A 19,797-nucleotide genomic window follows, 5' to 3' on the forward strand; every position below is an offset into this window, starting at 1 on the left:
AACGACGTCATGGATAGTTTCACAGCCTCTCTAAAAATTATTCCGGCCAGCCTATACCAGGAAATGTCCTATAAGATCTTACATAGAGCCTATATCTCTCCAAAGAGGAGTCATTTGATGGGTTTATCTGACTCGGCAAAATGCATAAAATGCTCTGCAGCGATAGCTGATTTAATGCATTGCTTTTGGCACTGCCCTCACATTCAGGCTTTCTGGGCTGAGCTGAGGGCCTATGGTACCTCCGAGTTGGGTTTGCATTTTCAATGCACTGCCTCTTGGGCTCTCTTTGGACATATCCGTGACCAAACTGATCTCCCCTTCCAGGATGCGAAACTGGTAGTGATTCTCTCAGCGGCAGGTAGAAAAGCTATACTTTAACAGTGGATTCACGACACCCCTCCCACATTACATCTGGTGACCTCTAGGTTCCTTTTCCTGTTCACAATGGACTGGTTAGAAACATCTCTCAATAATGAAACACTGACTCCTGCGCTATTTCAATGTTGGGGTCGATTCATACATAAGCTACCCACTCTAACAAAATTGGCTATTCAGCAGAGTTTCTGTTGCACCACATGGTACGGCCTCTAACTCCTGACTGATAATCCTCCGGTTTCTCTCCCATAGCCGCCCAACTCCTTTTGCTTTCTCATCTCTCCTCCTTTTTCTTATCTCCTTCACGCACTGATCTCTGCTACCCACTGTAGCTTTCTACACCCCTCTTCTCATCTCCTGCTTTCTGGTTCTCCGTCAACCTCATATTTTCTCTAGCTCTGATGATGTCTCCATGGATGGGTCGGCGGTCCCTTAGCCTGGGCAGGTACTATTTTATTTTTTCTGTTTGTTTATAGTTTTTGGTTTCTGTGTTCCCCGACGGGGAGGACGCATTAGAATGTTATACGGTTTGTATTTTTGTTTTATTTTTATATCAGATTTGTGACTGTTTATACTGCAAACCAGCTCTTATAGTGTTCACTCTAGGCTGTTTTAGCAGGGCGCCGCGCCCTGCCCGTTTTTTAGCAGGCAAAACCCGCCCTGCCCCTTTTGCGGCGCCCTGCTAGAACAGCCGCCCGCTTCCTGCCCTCCCGGCGTGTATAGATGCCGTGCGCATGCGCGCTGCATCCATTCACGCATTGGGAGAGAGCTGGGGGAAGCCCAGCACCGACGGAGGTGCTGGGCACTCCCCCAACAGTGACGTCGCCGGCCACAGACGCTCTCTATAGTAGCGTCTGTGGGCCGCACCGCCCCCTAAAATGACGTTGGCGTGGCCACGCCCCCTAATTTGCGTGGTCGCGCCCCCGCTTCGGGCGCGCGCGGAACAAATGTGCCCCTGGAGTCCGGCGCCCTGCCCCTTTTCACTCCTAGAGTGAACACTATCTTACATGACTTTTATAATTCTATTGTCTATAATCTTGGTATGTTATATTAGAAAATGGAAAATGTGAGGTTTTGCCTCGGGCTCCACCATCTTTGTGTTTGGTCAATTTGTGATTCAACTAGGATTGGTGTATTGGTTGGACCCCATGCTATTTCCTGCTACTCTTTATTGTACTTTGCAAACCTCAATAAAATATATATTGAAAAAAAAAAGAATGTACTTTAATAACAGGTCTACTTTCAAGATTATCTTGACTTTAAATATTTTCATTTTTTTATCGCCTTTCTTATTTTTATGCATTTGTATAAAAAGCAACAAAAACAAAACCCGTAAAACATAAAAGAAAATCAAATTAAATCCCTGAGTACTAACCCAAGGTAAATTGAATATCTTACCACTGAAAATAGGTTCTTGCTTTATGTTTGGAGTTTTCGGAGATGAAATATTTTCATCTGGGACTTTGGAGAGATTACCTTTTAACAGATATATTGATTTGCATTATATACAAATACACCATTTATCTAATTACATATATTTTCTTTGTTTCCTTCGATCAGTAATTAAACAATTACAAAACCTGTTTAGTTACTAGGTCCTTTTCACACCTTAAGTACCGAGTACAACATTGCTGTGATGCATAAGTTACTGTGGGGCTATCTGTTCTATTTCCTTTCCTAGTGTGGAAAAATGTCCTTAGCGGTAGTTACTACTTTGTAGTAACATTTTGGAATCAATACACCTTTATTTTATTTGAATTAGAGGGTAAACTTCGCACAAATAGGAAATCATTACACTTTAACCTCAGAAACATGCACTTAAAGGGGCTCTAAATCAATTATGTTTTTATTTTTCCACTGTATTTCTCAAATATAAATATTAAGGGATAAATGTATAAATTAATCTTATTACAGAACTTTCCTAATTTTTATGATGGCACAAACATGTCCGCTTGCAGAGCACACCACTAAGTAAAGTGCCATTGTCTTCATTCTTTTCACAATAATCCATGTAACTCTTCCCACATTAGCATGCATGTATCGATTAATTCCAATGAATGTTATGCATCCAGAAACGACTGAATACATTACAGACTGCAAACACAAAGCCAGCAGACAAATCTGCTACACACTTACTACGGTGACATAGTATAAAGCTACAGTATGTCTTGTGTAACATTCCCCTGTATAAGTAGGTGCAGGGAGACAGTCTGCTGCCCCTTGTCCCTACTGTGACGCCCTACTTCAATACATCTCTCACCAATACCTTCAGACAGAGTTCTGGCTTCTTCATTACTCACAGGTGACTTTGCAAGTACAGTCGTACAACACTCTGAAACAAACAGAATAAATGCGGAAAATCCATTAAATTTATAACAGGATGGTTCCACAGGGAATAAAACAATGCTGCGAGAATATGGTTACTTATTATAGTTTGTCAAAGTCGTCCATGATCTGTGGATTAGACAAAAAAAAAAAATGTGTACCGGCAACAGAAATAAATGCTAAACCAGCCTGGTCTAGAACTTATGTTGCTGCTTTAAATCCATTTTGGTTTATATATTTTTTCTGCAGCAGGGTACATTGGTATTCCACAGGGAATAACATTGGGGTGTAGAGTTGGATCTTGATCCGAGGCACCAACAGGCTAAAGCTTTGACTGTTCCCAGGATGCACTGCACCGCCTCCTCTATAACCCCGCCTCAAGGCACTGGAGTTCAGTTTGTAAGTTGGGGCCTGCAGGCAGCTAACAGGGAGGGCTGTGCTAGGCAGCCCTGAAAAGAGCTTTTCTGACAAGAAAGAAGACTTCGGCCGCAGCATAGGCACTTGGTGCTATATGTCATGCTGACATATCGTGCTGCGGCTCCCTCACCTCCACCAGCGGCGCTGTATACTCCCGCTCCATGGTTGCCGGGTACTTACAGCGGAGGCGCTCCGGTCTCATCAAGCACACATACCGCTGCTGCTCTACTGGATCGCGTGGCCGCATGATAGGGAGGAGGTAAGAGGGTCCCCCAGGTGGGACCCACCGGAATCACGATCCGGTCGCCGGAGACGGACCGCGCCGCTGGCGTGGACACTGTGGCCGTGCAGGGACCCCATTATATCCACCAGGGCAAGGAGCACAGGTTGGATTTACTAAAATCCATTTAGTACAGGCTCCATAGTACCCGGTGGTGAAGTCCAGCAGAGGGGATAAGGCTCTGACCTGTAGCCCCTCCCCCAGCCGCCATCTACAGCAGGTGTTCCCGCCCTGGAGCTCTAGCTCTCTCTCTCTCTCTCATTCCCTGCCAGCGTTTGGGCGCCATTACACAGAGCTGCGCTGATTCCGGGACTGCTGGGCACTGTCTCCTCTGTAAAGTCGCCTGCCTCATCAGCGCTGTGCATTTACAGGACACTTAAGCATTCTACATGTCGTTTAGACAGTGTTAGTTAAGAACAAGTGCATACCTACAGGAATATATAGTACAAGTATTCTGTGATATACATCCAGTGTTTACTGTGCATTATTATATCTGTATACATACATAGCTTCACGTAGTATTGCTAGTCCAGTGCCATTTTATTGTTGTTTGTAATAATTTCTGCATAGTACACATGACTGTGTGTGCCTATAGCTGCCGTGTGGTTCCTATTCCGTGTATCTCACACATATTGCTATCCCTATGTTCTGTACCCCGACGGGGGCTAAGTGCATCAGGGATATATATATATATATATATATATATATATATATTATACATACATACACACACACACACACATATATGGTGTTTCACAGGATATAATGTTTGGTATTTTTCTCTGTGTATTTCAGTCACCTTATACCACTTAAATCCTCTGATCTGCATTGCAATCACGCTCCACACAAGTTTTTTGTCAGGTACTGTGTCTGGCTATATTGTACTGTTACACCCTAGGGCTACAGTCACCAATAATGTCTGCATCACAGGGCGGGAGATCCATGGCTGATCCTGTGTCATGCAGTGCTGACGCCACAGATTTATCTGAGGAAAATATTCCAGCTGAGGGTCCAGGTAATGGGGGTTCTGTACCTCTAGGTCAGCCTGCAGCACCGGTGGCACACCAAGACCCACCTTGGGCTGCTTTTTCTAATTTACGGACTACGCTAGTAACGAGACTTGCGCCCCCTGTGGGACCTCCTGTGCCTGTACAATCACATATTGTTCCTGTTCCAAATCCACCATGGGTGGATACTTTGTCTACTCAGTTACAGCAGATAAATCAGACTTCGGTTAAACAAAAGCCTGACCCTCGCCCTCCTAGGACCAAAGGGTCATCTAAGCGGGTCATTTCTGCCTCACAGTCCACGCATGTTTCGGATACTTCATCAGATGAAGATGGCATATGTACTGACCCATCAGACACCAATGTAGATTCCCCATCAGAAGCATCTGCAACACAGATTGATGACGAACCTAAACTTCCAGATACGTCTAAGAAACCTGATAAGTTCAAACGTCAGAAGGTTACTAAATTAGTTTTGCCACATTCTGACCATTTAGTTGACATACGTCAGGAATCCTGGGAGTCTCCAGGAAAGAAATTCTCCCTGTCTAAAAAGATGCTAGCTTGTTATCCCCTGGCTGCAGAGTTAAGTAAAAATTGGGAAACACCGCCTCCGGTGGACTCACATGTTGCACATCTGGTGGTGTCTTTTACTCTGCCCGTCACTACGTCACCTCTCTGAAGGACCCGACGGATAAGCGTGTGGAGGGTTGTTTGAAGTCTTATTACACTCTTGCGGGTGCTGTGCATAGACCTACTATAGCGGCTTCTTGGGCTGCAAAGGCTATTGAAGCCTGGGTTCAAGAAGTTGAAGCGGAGCTACCTCAGAATTTTTCTGATAATGCCAGACAGTGGGGTATATATACTAAGCTCCCGATTTTGACCGATTTGGTGTTTTTTTGTCAAAGTGTCATCTCGGGAATTTACTAAACTCAAATCTCGGCAGTGATGAGGGCATTCGTATTTTTTTTTTTAAGTCAAAGAAAAAAATCCGAATGAATACACCATCGGTCAAATACGCCTGTTATTTGATAGAACTTGGTCATTTACTAACATTTGTATTTCACAAACACTGCCGGCAATAGCCAAACACTGCCGTGAACAAATACAAATCGTAAAAAAAAAAGCAGTTTTAAAATAGACCTGCTTTTTTTTACCGTGTTCGGATAGGCATGCACGGATCCGTGAGATCCGTGCATGTTTATCAGTGGTAAGGGGTGGGAAAATGTTAATTTAAAAAAAAAAATGTGTGGGGTCCCCCCTCCTAAGCAAAACCAGCCTCGGTCTCTTTGAGCCGGTCCTGGTTGACAAAATATGGGGGGGGGGGGGAATGACAGGGGTTCCCCCATATTTCATCAACCAGCACCGGGCTCTGCGCCTGGTCCTGGTTCCAAAAATACAGGGGACAAAGAGCGTAGGGGTCCCCCGTATTTTTAAAACCAGAACCGGGCTCCACTAGCCAGGTACATAATGCCACAGCCAGGGGACACTTTTATTGTGGTCCCTGCGGCCCTGGCATTACATACCCAACTAGACACCCCTGGCCGGGGTACCCTGGAGGAGTGGGAACCCCTTAAATGAAGGGGTCCCCCCCCTCCAGCCACCCAAGGGCCAGGGGTGAAGCCCGAGGCTGTCCCCCCCATCCAAGGGCGGCGGATGGGGGGCTGCTAGCCTTTTGAAACAAATGTGAATATTGTTTTTAGTAGCAGTACTACAAGTCCCAGCAAGCCTCCCCTGCATGCTGGTACTTGGAGAACCACAAGTACCAGCATGCGGTGGAAAACCGGGCCCGCTGGTACCTGTAGTGCTACTACTAAAAAAATACCCCCAAAAAAACAGGACACACACACCGTGACAGTATAAGTTTATTACATACATGCACACCTCCAAACATACATACTTACCTATGTTCACACGAGGCTCGGTCCTCTTCTACATGTAGAATCCTCGGGGTACCTGTGAAAAAATTGTACTCACATAATCCAGTGTTGCTTGTGTTCTTTGAATAATCCACGTACTTGGCAAAACATAAAAACGGAAACCCGACCACGCACTGAAAGGGGTCCCATTTACACATGGGACCCCTTTCCCCGACTGCCAGGACCCCCCCTGACTCCTGTCAAAGAGGGTCCCTTCAGCCAATCAGGGAGCGCCACGTCGTGGCGCTCTCCTGATTGGCTGTGTGCTCCTGTAATGTCTGTGAGGCTGCAGACGGCAGAGATACAATGTTGCGCCTATGCGCTCCATTGTATCCAATGGTGGGAACTTTGCGGTCAGCGGTTGACCGAAAGTAACCTCACCGCTGACCGCAAAGTTCCCACCGTTGGCTACAATGGAGCGCATAGGCGCAATATTGTATCTCTGCCGTCTGCAGCCTCACAGACACTACAGGAGCACACAGCCAATCAAGAGAGCGCCACGACGTGGCGCTCCCTGATTGGCTGAAGGGACCCTCTTTGACAGGAGTCAGGGGGGGTCCTGGCAGTCGGGGAAAGGGGTCCCATGTGTAAACATGGGACCCCATTCAGTGCGTGGTCCGGTTTCCATATTTTTGTTTTGCCAAGTACGTGGATTATTCAAAGAACACAAGCAACACTGGATTATGCGAGTACAATTTTTTCACAGGTACCCCGAGGATTCTACATGGAGAAGAGGACCGAGCCTCGTGTGAACATAGGTAAGTATGTATGTTTGGAGGTGTGTGTGTCCTGTTTTTTTTGGGGTATTTTTTTTAGTAGTAGTACTACAGGTACCAGCGGGCCCGGTTTTCCACCGCATGCTGGTACTTGTGGTTCTCCAAGTACCAGCATGCAGGGGAGGCTTGCTGGGACTTGTAGTACTGCTACTAAAAACAATATTCACATTTGTTTCAAAAGGCTATCAGCCCCCCATCCGCCGCCCTTGGATGTAGGGGGGGGGGGGGGGGGGGGGGACAGCCTCGGGCTTCACCCCTGGCCCTTGGGTGGCTGGAGGGGGGGGGGGACCCCTCGATTTAAGGGGTTCCCACTCCTCCAGGGTACCCCGGCCAGGGGTGACTAGTTGGGTATGTACTGCCAGGGCCGCAGGGACCACAATAAAAGTGTCCCCCGGCTGTGGCATTATGTACCTGGCTAGTGGAGCCCGGTGCTGGTTTTAAAAATACGGGGGACCCCTACGCTTTTTGTCCCCCGTATATTTGGAACCAGGAACAGGCGCAGAGCCCGGTGCTGGTTGATGAAATATGGGGGAACCCCTGTCATTTTTTCCCCATATTTTGTCAACCAGGACCGGCTCAAAGAGCCCGAGGCTGGTTTTGCTTAGGGGGGGGGACCCCACGCATTTTTTTTTTAGGCTTTTTCACATTTTTTTATTTTTTACAAAAGATGCACAATTTAGCCCTGCATGGATCTCATCCGGCCGAGATTCATTGTGTTAATGTCGGCAGTGTTTTACTATTTACTCCAGTAAAACACTGCCAAAAAATACAAATGATATCGACATCGGAAAACACGAAAATGCAGAATACGACAGCTTAGTAAATAAGTCGTAATAAATTCAAAAAGTTGCAAATTTACACACATTCGATGTCATTTGTGTTTGAACTTTAACCTCATTCAGAAAAATACAAATTTTAAATATACCCCAGTGTCTTTCATATATTACCACAGCCTCTCATTATATTCAGGAGGCGGATTCTGATGCCAGTGTGCTGGCAGCCAAAGCGTCTACTACGTCCATTCTGGCTCTCCGGATTCTGTGGTTGCGGTCCTGGACTGTGGATCTAGACTCTAAAAAGACCTTGGAGTTGATCGCTTTTAAGGGAAACATCCTTTTTGGGGAAGATCTGAACAAGATTGTTGCTGACTTAGCATCTGCTAAAACTGCATGTCTGCCGAGTACTAATCCTTCGGCTCCGAAGGCTAAGAGTACCACCTTTCGTTCCTTTCAATCTTCAAGTAAAAGCAAAGGGTCAGGCATACCCGAAACAGGCTCACACTTCCAAAACCTCTAAGCCCAAATCTAAATGCTCCTGGGCTGCCCGTCAGACTGCTTCCAAAACAGATAAGCCTTCTGCATGACAAGGCGGGCCTCCCCCTGGGGGACCCTAGGGTGGGAGGCTGACTTCTGCGGTTCACCCAGGTATGGTTACAGACCACTTCAGACGCCTGGGTGAGGAAAGTAGTCACTCACGGTTATGCCATCTCTTTCAAGAAACGTCCCCCCTGCCGGTTTTGCTCGACAAATATCCCTTCGGATCCGTTGAAAAGCAAAAACTTTACATTTGGTGGTGCAATCCCTCCTGGACACAGGAGTGATAGTGCCGGTGCCTCTGGCTCAGAGGCAGGGGGTACTATTCAACACTGTTCCTGGTTCCGAAACCGAATGGATCCTCCTGGCCCATTCTCAACCTCAAGTCTTTGAACAAATTTGTGAAGGTGTCCAAATTCCGTAAGGAAACTCTTCATTCTATTGTTCTGGCCTTGGAGCCCAATGACTATATGCTATCCCTGGACATAAAGGATACTTACCTACATATACCTATTGCCATGTCGCATCAGCAATATCTGCGGTTTGCTATTGGCAACCTACATTATCAATTCCAGGCCTTGCCATTTGGACTGACCACGGCTCCGCAAATCTTCACCAAGGTAATGGCGGTCATAACGGCCCTTCTCCGCCGTCAGGGTATCAGGATCCTGCCCTATCTGGACGACTTGTTGATCCTGGCAAACTCCCCAGAGGTTCTCCTCCGTCATCTGGAACCGACGGTCCAATTCCTGCAAGCCCACTGGTGGCTCGTCAACTGGAAGAAATCCTTGCTGGTCCCTGCTCAGAGTATGGTGCACCTGGGGGTGTTACTGGACACACACACAACCAACGGTTGTTTTCATCTCTGGAGAAGGTCCTGAAACCTCAGGACAGGATAAGATGCTTCCTCTCTCGCCCACATGTGTCGATACACTCGGCGATGCAAGTACTAGGCCTCATTGTGTCGGCTTTCGACATGGTAGAGTATGCTCAATTTCATTCTCGCCCGCTGCAGAGGTTAATCCTTTCCAAGTGGGACGGACTGCCTAACATGATTTCGTTGACTCCGGAAGTTCGTCTGTCTCTGAGCTGGTGGCTCCAGGACCAACGACTAAGCAGGGGTCGTCCCTTCTGGATCTCCAACTGGGTCCTCCTAACGACGGATGCCAGTCTGCAGGGTTGGGGCGTGGTGTTGGAGCAACACTCTCTCCAGGGTTGGTGGACCAGGGAGGAATCTCTCCTCCCGATAAACATTCTGGAATTGCGGCAGTGTTCAATGCGTTGACACTTCCCCTACCTCTGCTACAGAACAGGCCTGTTCAAGTACAGTCAGATAACGCCACCACAGTGGCGTACATCAATCATCAAGGCAGCACCCGAAGCCGCATGGCAATGACGGAAGTGTCAAAGATTCTTCTATGGGCGGAACGCCATCTGCTAGCCATATTGGCAGTGTTCATTCTGGGGGTCCTCAACTGGGAAGCGGACTTCCTCAGTCATCAGGATGTACACACCAGAGAGTGGAGTCTTCATCAGGAAGTCTTTCAACTCCTCGTGGACAAGTGGGGCCTACCAGATGTAGACCTGATGGCGTCTTGACACAATCACAAGGTTCCGGTCTTCGGAGCAAGGACAAGGGATCCTCAAGCAGCGTTCATGGACGCGCTGGAAATTCCATGGAACTTTCGGCTGCCGTATGTGTTCCCTTCGGTGTCACTCCTGCCCAGGGTAATACGGAAGAAGTTCAAGCAAGGAGGAGGAATACTATTTCTAATCGCTCCAGCATGGCCTAGACGGCATTGGTTCTCAGACCTGCAGGGTCTCTCAATAGAGCGTCCTCTTCTACGTCCGCAACGCCCAGACCTCCTTGTTCAGTGCCCTTGTGTCTACCAGGATCTGGCCCGACTGGCTTTGACGACATGGCTCTTGAAGATTCAGTTCTGAGGGCCAAAGGATTTTCTGAGGCAGTCAAACTATGTTGAAAGCCCGTAAACCAGTTTCGGCTCGGATTTATTATAGGGTCAGGAATTCTTACTTCACCTGGTGTGCGGCTAAGAATTATGATGCATAAAAAGTTCAGTACTGCCAAACTTTTGGCTTTTCTGCAACAGGGCCTGGGCTTAGGCCTTCGTCTGGCCTCCTTCAAGGGTCATGTTTCAGCCTTGTCGATGTGGTTTCTGAGAAAAATTGCATCTCTGCCTGACATTCATGCTTTCACTCAGGGCGTTTTACGAATTAAACCTCCCTATATCCCTCCTGTGGCTCATTTGGATTTATCGGTTGTTCTGGATACCCTACAAGAGTCTCCGCTTGTACCTCTTGAGTCTGTGGACATTAAATGGCTTACACTTAAGGTCTTGTTTTTGCTGGCTATTGCCTCTGCTAGAAGGGTTTCAGATTTGGGTGCCTTATCCTGTCGGTCACCTTATCTGATTTTTCACCGTGACCGTGCGGTTCTTAGAACTCTCCCTGGTTATCTGCCTAAGGTGGTGTCGTCTTTCCACCTTAACCAAGAGATTGTGGTTCCGGCCTTTATCTCTCCTGGTTTGTCTTCCAAAGAACGGTATTTGGATGTGGTACGGGCTCTCCATATATATGTGTGAAGAGAACCGCCTCTATTATTAGGAGGAGATCTGATTCTCTCTTTGTCCTTTTTGGTTTTCAAAAACGTGGCTGGCCTGCGAATAAGCAAACCTTGGCCAGATGGATTAGAATGGTGATTGCACATGCTTATGTGCAGGCTGGACTTCCAGCTCCTGCTACTATCAAGGCCCATTCTACTCGGTCTGTTGGACCTTCTTGGGCGGCCCGCTGTGGCGCGTCCCTAGAAGATTTGTGCAAGGCGGCTACGTGGTCCTCAGTGAACATGTTCATCAGGTTCTATGCCTTTGATACTTCCGCCTCCCAAGATGCTTCCTTTGGACGTTGGGTTCTTGTGCCCACTACAATGCGTCCCCTCCCATGAGGAACTGCTTTAGGACATCCCCGATGTTATTCCCTGTGGAATACCAGTGTACCCCGCTGCAGAAAAGGAAATTTATGGTAAGACTTACCATTGTTAAATCTCTTTCTGCAAGGTACACTGGATTCCATAGGGCGCCCACCCTGACGCACTTAGCTTCTTTGGGTTTTTATGGCATTAGCCGCTGGTACAGTCTCCTGTCGTGAGAATGTGGTTATCTGTGGCTACTAACTACTGTCGTCTCTTTTACCTGCTACTGCATTGAACTGGTTAACAAAACTAAGCACCAGTGCCTGGAGGCGGAGATATAGAGGAGGTGGTGCAGTGCATCCTAAGAACAGTCAAAGCTTTAGCCTGTTGGTGCCTCGGATCAAGATCCAACTCTGCACCCCCGATGTTATTCCCTGTGGAATCCAGTGTACCTTGCAGAAAGAGATTTAACAATGGTAAGTCTTACCATAAATCTCCTTTTAGCAATGTTCAATGCTGTAATGGAAATAATAGGATTTTAAATTACCTATCGGTAAATCCTTTTCTCGTAGTCTGTAGAGGACACTGGGGTCCATTTAGCACCATGGGTGTAGACGGGTCCACTAGGAGCCATGGGCACTAAGAATTTGACAGTGTGGGCTGGCTCCTCCCTCTATGTCCTTCCTACAAGACTTAGTCTAAAAAACTGTGCCCGAGGAGACGGACATACTTTGAGAGAAGGATAGATAAGGATAGTGGTGAGATTCTGAACCAGCACCACAACAAGAGGAAGCCAAGCTAACCAAACTTGAAACAGGAACAGCAACAGATTAACCAACATTACTCAACCAAGTAACAGTGCAGGAAGAACAAAGCACTGGGCAGGCGCCCAGGATCCTCTACGGACTACGAGAAAAGGATTTTCCGGTAGGTAATTAAAATCCTATTTTCACTTATGTCCTAGAGGATACTTGGGTCCATTTAGAACCATGGGGATGTACCAAAGCTCCCAAACCGGGTGGGAGAGTGCTGAGGTTCCTGCAAAACTGATTCACCAAACTGAAGGTCCTCAGAGGCCAAAGTATCGAACTTGTAGAACTTAGCAAACGTGTTCGAACCTGACCAAGTAGCTGCTCGGCAGAGCTGTAAAGCAGAGACACCCCGGGCAGCCGCCCAGGAAGAACCCACCGACCTAGTAGAGTGGGCCTTTACAGATTTTGGACACGGCAAACTTGCCGTGGAATAAGCATGCTGGATAAAAAGTATGATCCAGCGTGCAATGGTCTGTTTTGAAGCAGGACACACAATCTTATTGGGATCATAAAGAACAAACAAACAAACAGTGAGTCCGTCTTTCTGTGACAAGCTGTTATTTTCACATACACCTTCAAAGCCCTCACAACATCCACAGACTTTGAAGTAGCAGAGGTGTCGGTGACAACCGGAACAATAGGTTGGTTGATGCGAAATGCAGACACCACTTTAGGAAGAAATTGCTGAAGAGTTCTGAGTTCAGCTCTGTCCTCATGGAAAATTAAATAGGGACGTTTGTGAAACAAGCCCCCAGCTCCGACACAAGTCTTGCTGAAGCCAAGGCCAACAGTGTGACGGTCTTCCACGTAAGATATTTTACGTCCACCTCCTGTAACGGTTCAAACCAGTCCGATTGGAGGAACTGGAGCACCACATTGAGATCCCAAGGTGCCGTGGGAGGCACAAAGGGAGGTTAGATGTGCAGAACACCTTTCAAGAATGTCTGGAACTCAGGGAGAGAAGCCAATTGTTTCTGAAAGAAAATGGACAAGGCCGAAATATGGATGCAGGCCCACATCCATGCCTGCCTGCAGAAAAAGTCCCAGACGAAATTCCACCGCAGAATAATTTCTGCTCTTACACCAAGAGACATATTTCTTCCAAATACGATTGTAATGCTTAGACGTTACCCCCTTCCTGGCTTGGATTAGTCAGGATAACCTTGTTAAGGATCCCTCTCCTGCCTAGACTTAGACGTTCAACTTCCATGCCGGCAAACGTAGCCGTGGTGAGTCCTGATAGACGAACGGGCCCTGTTGCAGAAGATCCTCGCAAAGAGGTAGAGGCCACGGATTTTCGAAGAGCGTCTCCAGAAGGTCTGCGTACCGGGCACTTCTTGGCCAGTCCCCCATGGAGATGTCAGGGCGTCTATCGCCACCACCTGTGGGCTCTTGACCTGGAACAACACCGCTTGAGCTTCTAGTTGAGACGAGAGGCCATCATGTCGCTCTGTGGATATCCCCACCGACTTGTCAAGCACCAAAACACTTCCAGGTGAAGGCCCTACTCCCCCAAGTGCAGGTCGTGTCCGCTGAGGAAGTCTGCTTCCCAGTTGTCTACTCCCAGAATGAAGACAGCTGACAACGCCACAGCGTTTCTTTCTGCCCAGAGGAGAATTCTTGACACCTGACATTGCTGCTCTGCTTTTCATTCCGCCCTGTGGGTTTATGTACGCAACTGTTGTCACATTGTCCGACTGGACCTGAATTGCCGATCTTGAATAAGATGTGAGGCCTGCAGAAGGGCGTTGTATAAGGCCCTGAGTTCCAGAATGTTGACTGGAAGGAGGACTTCCTGACTTGACCATCTTCCCTGAAACTTCCCCCCCCGAGTGACTGCTCCCCAACCTCTGAGGCTTGCGTCTGTGGCTAACAGAATCCAATTCTGAATTCCGAACCTCCGTCCTGCGACGATGTAAGAAGAGACTGTAGCCACCACAGAAGAGAGATCCTGGCCTTTGGCGACAGACGGATCCTCTGGTGCATGTGAAGAGTCTTGCGTGAAACCTTCCGTATTGAAGTGCCTAGTAAGAGGCCACCATTTTCCCCAGAAGGCGAATGCACAGATGTACAGACACCCGGGTTGGCTTCAGGACATCCTGAACCATCGACTGGATTACCAATGCCTTTTCCAACGGAAGAAACACCTATTGTGACTCCGTGTCCAGTATCATTCCCAGGAATGGGAGCCTCCGTGTTGGTTCTAGGTGAGATTTCGGTAGGTTCAGAATCCACCCGTGATCCTGTAGGAGTTTGGCTGAGAGAGCAATGCTGTCCAGCAACCTTTCCCTGGACTGCACTTTTATCAGGAGATCGTCCAGGTACGGAATTCACTCCCTGCTTGCGGAGTAGAAACATCATCTCTGCCATCACCTTGGTGAACACCATCGGTGCCGTGGAGAGACCAAACGGCAGTGCCTGGAACTGGTAGTAACAGTCCTGCAGTGCAAACCGGAGATAAGCCTGATGAGGCAGCCAGATCGGAATATGAAGATACGCATCCTTGACACTAGGAATTCCCCCTCCTCCAGACCTGAGATCACCGCTCTCAGAGACTCCATCTTGAATTTGAACACTCGTAAGTATGGGTTCAAAGACTTGAGGATCAGAATTGGTCTTACCGAAATGTCCGGCTTCAGTACCACAAACAAGTTGGAATAGTACCCCTTGTTTAGTAGATGAGGTGGAACTGGAACAATGACCTGAGTCTGTACCAGTTGTTGGATGGCATGCTGTAATGTTATACTTGTCTCTTGTGAAACTGGCAAGCCTGATTTGAAGAATCTGTGAGGTGGAAGCTTTTGGAACTCCAGTCTGTAGCCCTGAGAAATAAGATCTATAACCCAGGGATCCTGGTACGAATTTGACCAGATCTGACTGAAGAATTGTAGTCGGGCTCCCACCTGACAGCCTTCCAGGCATTGCGGTCCACAGTCATGCTGAAGTCTTTGAGGAAGCAGAGCCTGAGCACCTGCTGATGCTGGTTTGCGTGGTTTACCTCTTGCACCGCTGGAGGACGTAGAAGCACCTCTGGATTTGCCTTTGAACTTAGCCGTCCGAAAGGACTAACTTAGAAGCTGAATAAATCTTTTTGGTAGGGGGGCAGCAGAAGGAAAATACGTAGACTTACCCGCAGTAGCTGTGGAGATCCATTTGTCTAATTCATCTCCAAACAAGGCCTCTCCTGTGAATGGAAGGCCTTTCACGCCTTTCCTGGAGTCCGCATCAGCAGTCCACTGGCGTAGCCACAAGCCCCGGTGTGTCGACACTGCCACAGCAGTGCGTTAAGCACACCTATTTCCTTTATGCTTCCACCATAAAGTTCGCAGAGTCCTGTGTATGCTGCAGGAGTAAGACAACATCCCCCCTAGATAAGGAATATAACCCCTCAATTAGGTTACCTGACCATTTAGCAATGGCTTTAGTGATCCACACACATGCAATAGTGGGTCTTTGGGCCACCCCAGCATCGGTGTACAATGATTTGAGTGTAGTCTCAATTTTGCGATTAGCAGTGTCTTTCAGGGAGGCTGCACCAGGAACAGGCAATACAATTTTACGTGACAGCCTAGAGACTGATGCATCCACTATCGGTGGATTTTCCCATTTTTTACTATCCTCCATAGGAAAAGGAAAAGTTGAGAGTAACCTTTTAGGGATCTGAAACTTCTTATCAGGATTAACCCATGCTTCTTCAAAAAGGGTATTCAATTCCTTTGACCCCGAGTCCACCTCCCCCTCCTCCATGTCTGACCTGTCAGAGTCAGACTGCAGGATATGGGACAGAGATCGCTTTTGCGGACAAATGGGATGGGATTGAGATACTGTTTTGGGGACTGAGTCTCTGTTCATAAACTCATCCACAGGCTGACTTAAGTATTGCGTCTCTTTCTCGCTGCGGGACAATTTTGTAGAAAGAGTGGAGATCTTTCCTTTTAGAGAATTAACCCACTCCAGTTCAGCCCCGCTATTCTGTGAACCCTGAGTACCCAATAGTGAGCCCCCTGGTGAAGAGGAACACTCCGCTGTACAAGAAACACACTCTTTGCCTGACATAATGTAAATGTGAGAGAGCACACACACACACAGGAAAAGGTTAAGCACAAGTAACCCACAAAGGGGTATATGCAATTGCGGTCGAATTCCCGAAATTGTCGAAAAACTGGACTTTTTCGCCCCCCCCCCCAAAAAAAAACGACAATGCAATTCAGTACTTTCTGTCAAAAAAACGGACTTTCAAAATTCGACTTTTTGAAATTCGACATTTGTCAAATTCGACATTTCTGCAATGGTACAAATGCAGCAATTCGCCAAAAGTATATTCAATTGAAGTTTGGAAATTCGAAAAACAGTGCTTTTAGACAGTAAATTCGTCATTTTCAATCCGCCACACTTTGGTGGGGGAATCTAATTAAAAAAAAATGTAAAACATGTTTTTTTGGTGGTTTTTTTTATTGGTAATAGCATATCTATTTATATTAGAAGGGATTAGGTACTTGGTTTGTCTATTTTGGAGGCACAAGTATTATTTATATATTTTTAAAAATATATACATATATATTATTTTTTTTAAATGGAATGGTAAAATCCCGAAAAAAATGGCGTGGGGTCCCCCCTCCAAAGCATAACCAGCCTCGGGCTCTTCGAGCCGGTCCTGGTTCTAAAAATCCGGGGGGGAAAAATGACAGGGGATCCCCCGTATTTTTAAAACCAGCACCGGGCTCTGCGCCTGGTGCTGGTGCAAAAAATACGGGGGACAAAAAGAGTAGGGGTCCCCCGTATTTTTTACACCAGCATCGGGCTCCACTAGCTGGACAGATAATGCCACAGCCGGGGGTCACTTTTATACAGCGCCCTGCGGACGTGGCATTAAATATCCAACTAGTCACCCCTGGCCCGGGTACCCTGGGGGAGTGGGGACCCCTTAAATCAAGGGGTCCCCCCCCCAGCCACCCAAGGGTGAAGCTCGAGGCTGTCCCCCCCCCCCCCATCCAAGGGCTGCGGATGGGGGGCTGATAGCCTTTGGAAAAATGAAAGAATATTGTTTTTTCCAGTAGTACTACAAGTCCCAGCAAGCCTCCCCCGCAAGCTGGTACTTGGAGAACCACAAGTACCAGCATGCGGGAGAAAAAAACGGGCCCGCTGGTACCTGTAGTTCTACTGGAAAAAAAATACCCAAATAAAAACAGGACACGCACAACTTGAAAGTACAACTTTATTTCACACCTGCCGACACACACATACTTACCTATGTTGACACGACGTTCGGTCCACTTGTCCAAGTAGAATCCGGGGTACCTGTGAATAAAATTATACTCACCTGATCCAGTGTCCAGTTTATAATCCACGTACTTGGCAAAACAACAAAACGGCAACCCGGACCAAAACGGACTGAAAGGGGTCCCATGTTTACACATGGGACCCCTTTCCACGAGTGCAGAGACCCCCTTACCCCCGTGACTGCTGTCACAGAAAGGTCTCTTCAGCCAATCAGCGAGCGCAACGTCCTGGCACTCTGCTGATTGGCTGTATGCGCGTCTGTCAGACAGCGCATCGCAAAGCCTCTCCATTATATTCAATGGTGGGAACTTTGCGTCAGCGGTGAGTAACCCCACCGCTACCCGCAAAGTTCCCACCATTGAAACTAATGGAGGGAGCCGTGCGATGCGCTGTCTGACAGCAGACGCGCATACAGCCAATCATGTGAGTGCCACGAAGTAGCGCTTCCTGATTGGCTGAAGGGACCTTCTGTGACAGCAGTCACGTGGGGTCCCGGCATTCGTGGAAAGGGGTCCCATGTGTAAACATGGGACCCCTTTCAGTCCGTTTGGTCCGGGTGTTCGGTTTTTTTTTTGCCAAGTACGTGGATTATAACCTGGACACTGGATTGAGTTGAGTATAATTTTTTTCACAGGTACCCCGGATTCTTCAGTGACGAGGGGGGCGTGGCAGTCGGCGGGTCAACATAGGTAAGTATGTATGTGTCGGCATGTATGAAATAAAGTTGTACTTTCACGGTGTGTGTCTCCTGTTTTTATTTGGGTATTTTTTTTCCAGTAGAACTACAGGTACCAGCGGACCCGTTTTTCTCCTGCATGCTGGTACTTGTGGTTCTCCAAGTACCAGCTTGCGGGGGAGGCTTGCTGGGACTTGTAGTACTACTGGAAAAAAACAATATTCTTTCATTTTTCCAAAGGCTATCAGCCTCCCATCCGCAGCCCTTGGATGGGGGGGGGGGGGGGGGGGGGGACAGCCTTGGGCTTCACCCCTGGCCCTTGGGTGGCTGGAGGGGGGGACCCCTTGATTGAAGGGGTCCCCACTCCCCCAGGGTACCCCGGCCAGGGGTGACTAGTTGGATATTTAATGCCACGGCCACAGAGCGCTGTATAAAAGTGACCCCCGGCTGTGGCATTATCTGTCCAGCTAGTGTAGCCCGATATGCTGGTGTAAAAAATACGGGGGACCCCTACTCTTTTTGTCCCCCGTATTTTTTGCACCAGCACCAGGCGCAGAGCCCGGTGCTGGTTTTAAAATAGAACCAGGACCGGCTCGAAGAGCCCGAGGCTGGTTATGCTTTGGAGGGGGGACCCCACGCAATTTTTTTCGGGTTTTTCCCCGTTTTTTAAAAATCGGAACAAAATCCGTCAAATCGTCCGTTTTTCGTCAGCGGGACTGTCGAATCCGTTTTTTATTGAATATGGTCAATTTCGGCACCCACTTGCCGAAATTAGACGGTCGAATTGTGTCGAATTAAAAAACGGGTGAAAAATTGCCGCGATCCGCCGCTAATTGCATATACCCCAAAGAGTCTTTCAGAGAGACACAGAGTTGTTTGGAGCCAGCCCCCACCGCTAATGCCAAGCTTAGCCGGGTCGCAGACTAAGTATCATGATAGGGGACTTAGTACAGTAATAGTCGCTTCCCCCCTGCTATGACCCCCAGGTACCGCTGAGGTAATTTGGAGTCACACCGGAGGAGCTGCGCGTCCCTGTCAGTCAACGTCTGTGTCCACTGCAGAGGGAAAATGGCGCTGGTGAGCTGTTGGATCCTCTCATAGTGAAGCCCCGCCCCTTCAATGGCGTGCGGTCTTCATGCTTTTTTTATACTGGCTGAGGTAATTTTTGTGCTTAAAATGGAGCAGGACCGTTTTAAGGCTGTGTTTGCCAGTTTGGGTACTGTGTACAGTGTACTGAGACGCAGTTGTGTACTGTGTCTGGAGATGCATTCCGCCCCGTTTAGAAGCCGTGCGTCTCCGTACTGTCGTGCCGCCATAATGGCTGGCGCCCCGCTAACCAGGACGCTGGCTCAGTACTCACCACTCTTCATTCTTCTGTCTCTGTTAGGGGTGGCGGCGTGCTGCGGGAATGTACGCTCGCCGTGGTGGGGCTTGCGAATAGTTCCCTCAGGAGCTCAGTGTCCTGTCAGTGGGGAACGGGACCATGAACCCTTCAAGAGGTTAGGACGTTGCCCCCCCCCCCCCCCCCCTAAGTCCCACGAAGCAGGCAGGCCAACCAGCCCTGCCTGAAAATAACAAACAGAGAAAATAAATGCAGGAGCTTCCTTCAGCGTGACCGGCTCCTCAGGGCACATTTTCTAAACGGAGTCTGGTAGGATGGGCATAGAGGGAGGAGTGTCAGGTCC

At 48.1% G+C, this 19,797-nt stretch overlaps 1 protein-coding gene across 8 annotated transcripts in view; it reads right to left on the reverse strand.

Moving 5' to 3' along the window:
- PAICS (phosphoribosylaminoimidazole carboxylase and phosphoribosylaminoimidazolesuccinocarboxamide synthase) overlaps nucleotides 1–19,797 on the reverse strand; it is a 124,576-nt gene that overhangs the window by 69,757 nt on the left and 35,022 nt on the right. For 3 of the 8 annotated variants that reach the window (XM_063920873.1, XM_063920879.1, XM_063920881.1), the window contains 2 exons: nucleotides 2,636–2,707; nucleotides 1,774–1,851 (listed from right to left, as the gene is read on the reverse strand). The exons of 1 other annotated variant lie outside the window; for it this stretch is intronic. In XM_063920873.1, coding sequence (XP_063776943.1) covers nucleotides 1,774–1,851; nucleotides 2,636–2,707 — 150 coding nt within the window. The remainder of the gene's footprint in view (nucleotides 1–1,773; nucleotides 1,852–2,635; nucleotides 2,708–19,797) is intronic. 4 more of the 8 variants (XM_063920874.1, XM_063920880.1, XM_063920876.1 and 1 more) reach the window with 3 other exon arrangements.

Source organism: Pseudophryne corroboree, chromosome 1, assembly GCF_028390025.1.
Source record: "Pseudophryne corroboree isolate aPseCor3 chromosome 1, aPseCor3.hap2, whole genome shotgun sequence".
Taxonomy (NCBI): domain Eukaryota; kingdom Metazoa; phylum Chordata; class Amphibia; order Anura; family Myobatrachidae; genus Pseudophryne; species Pseudophryne corroboree.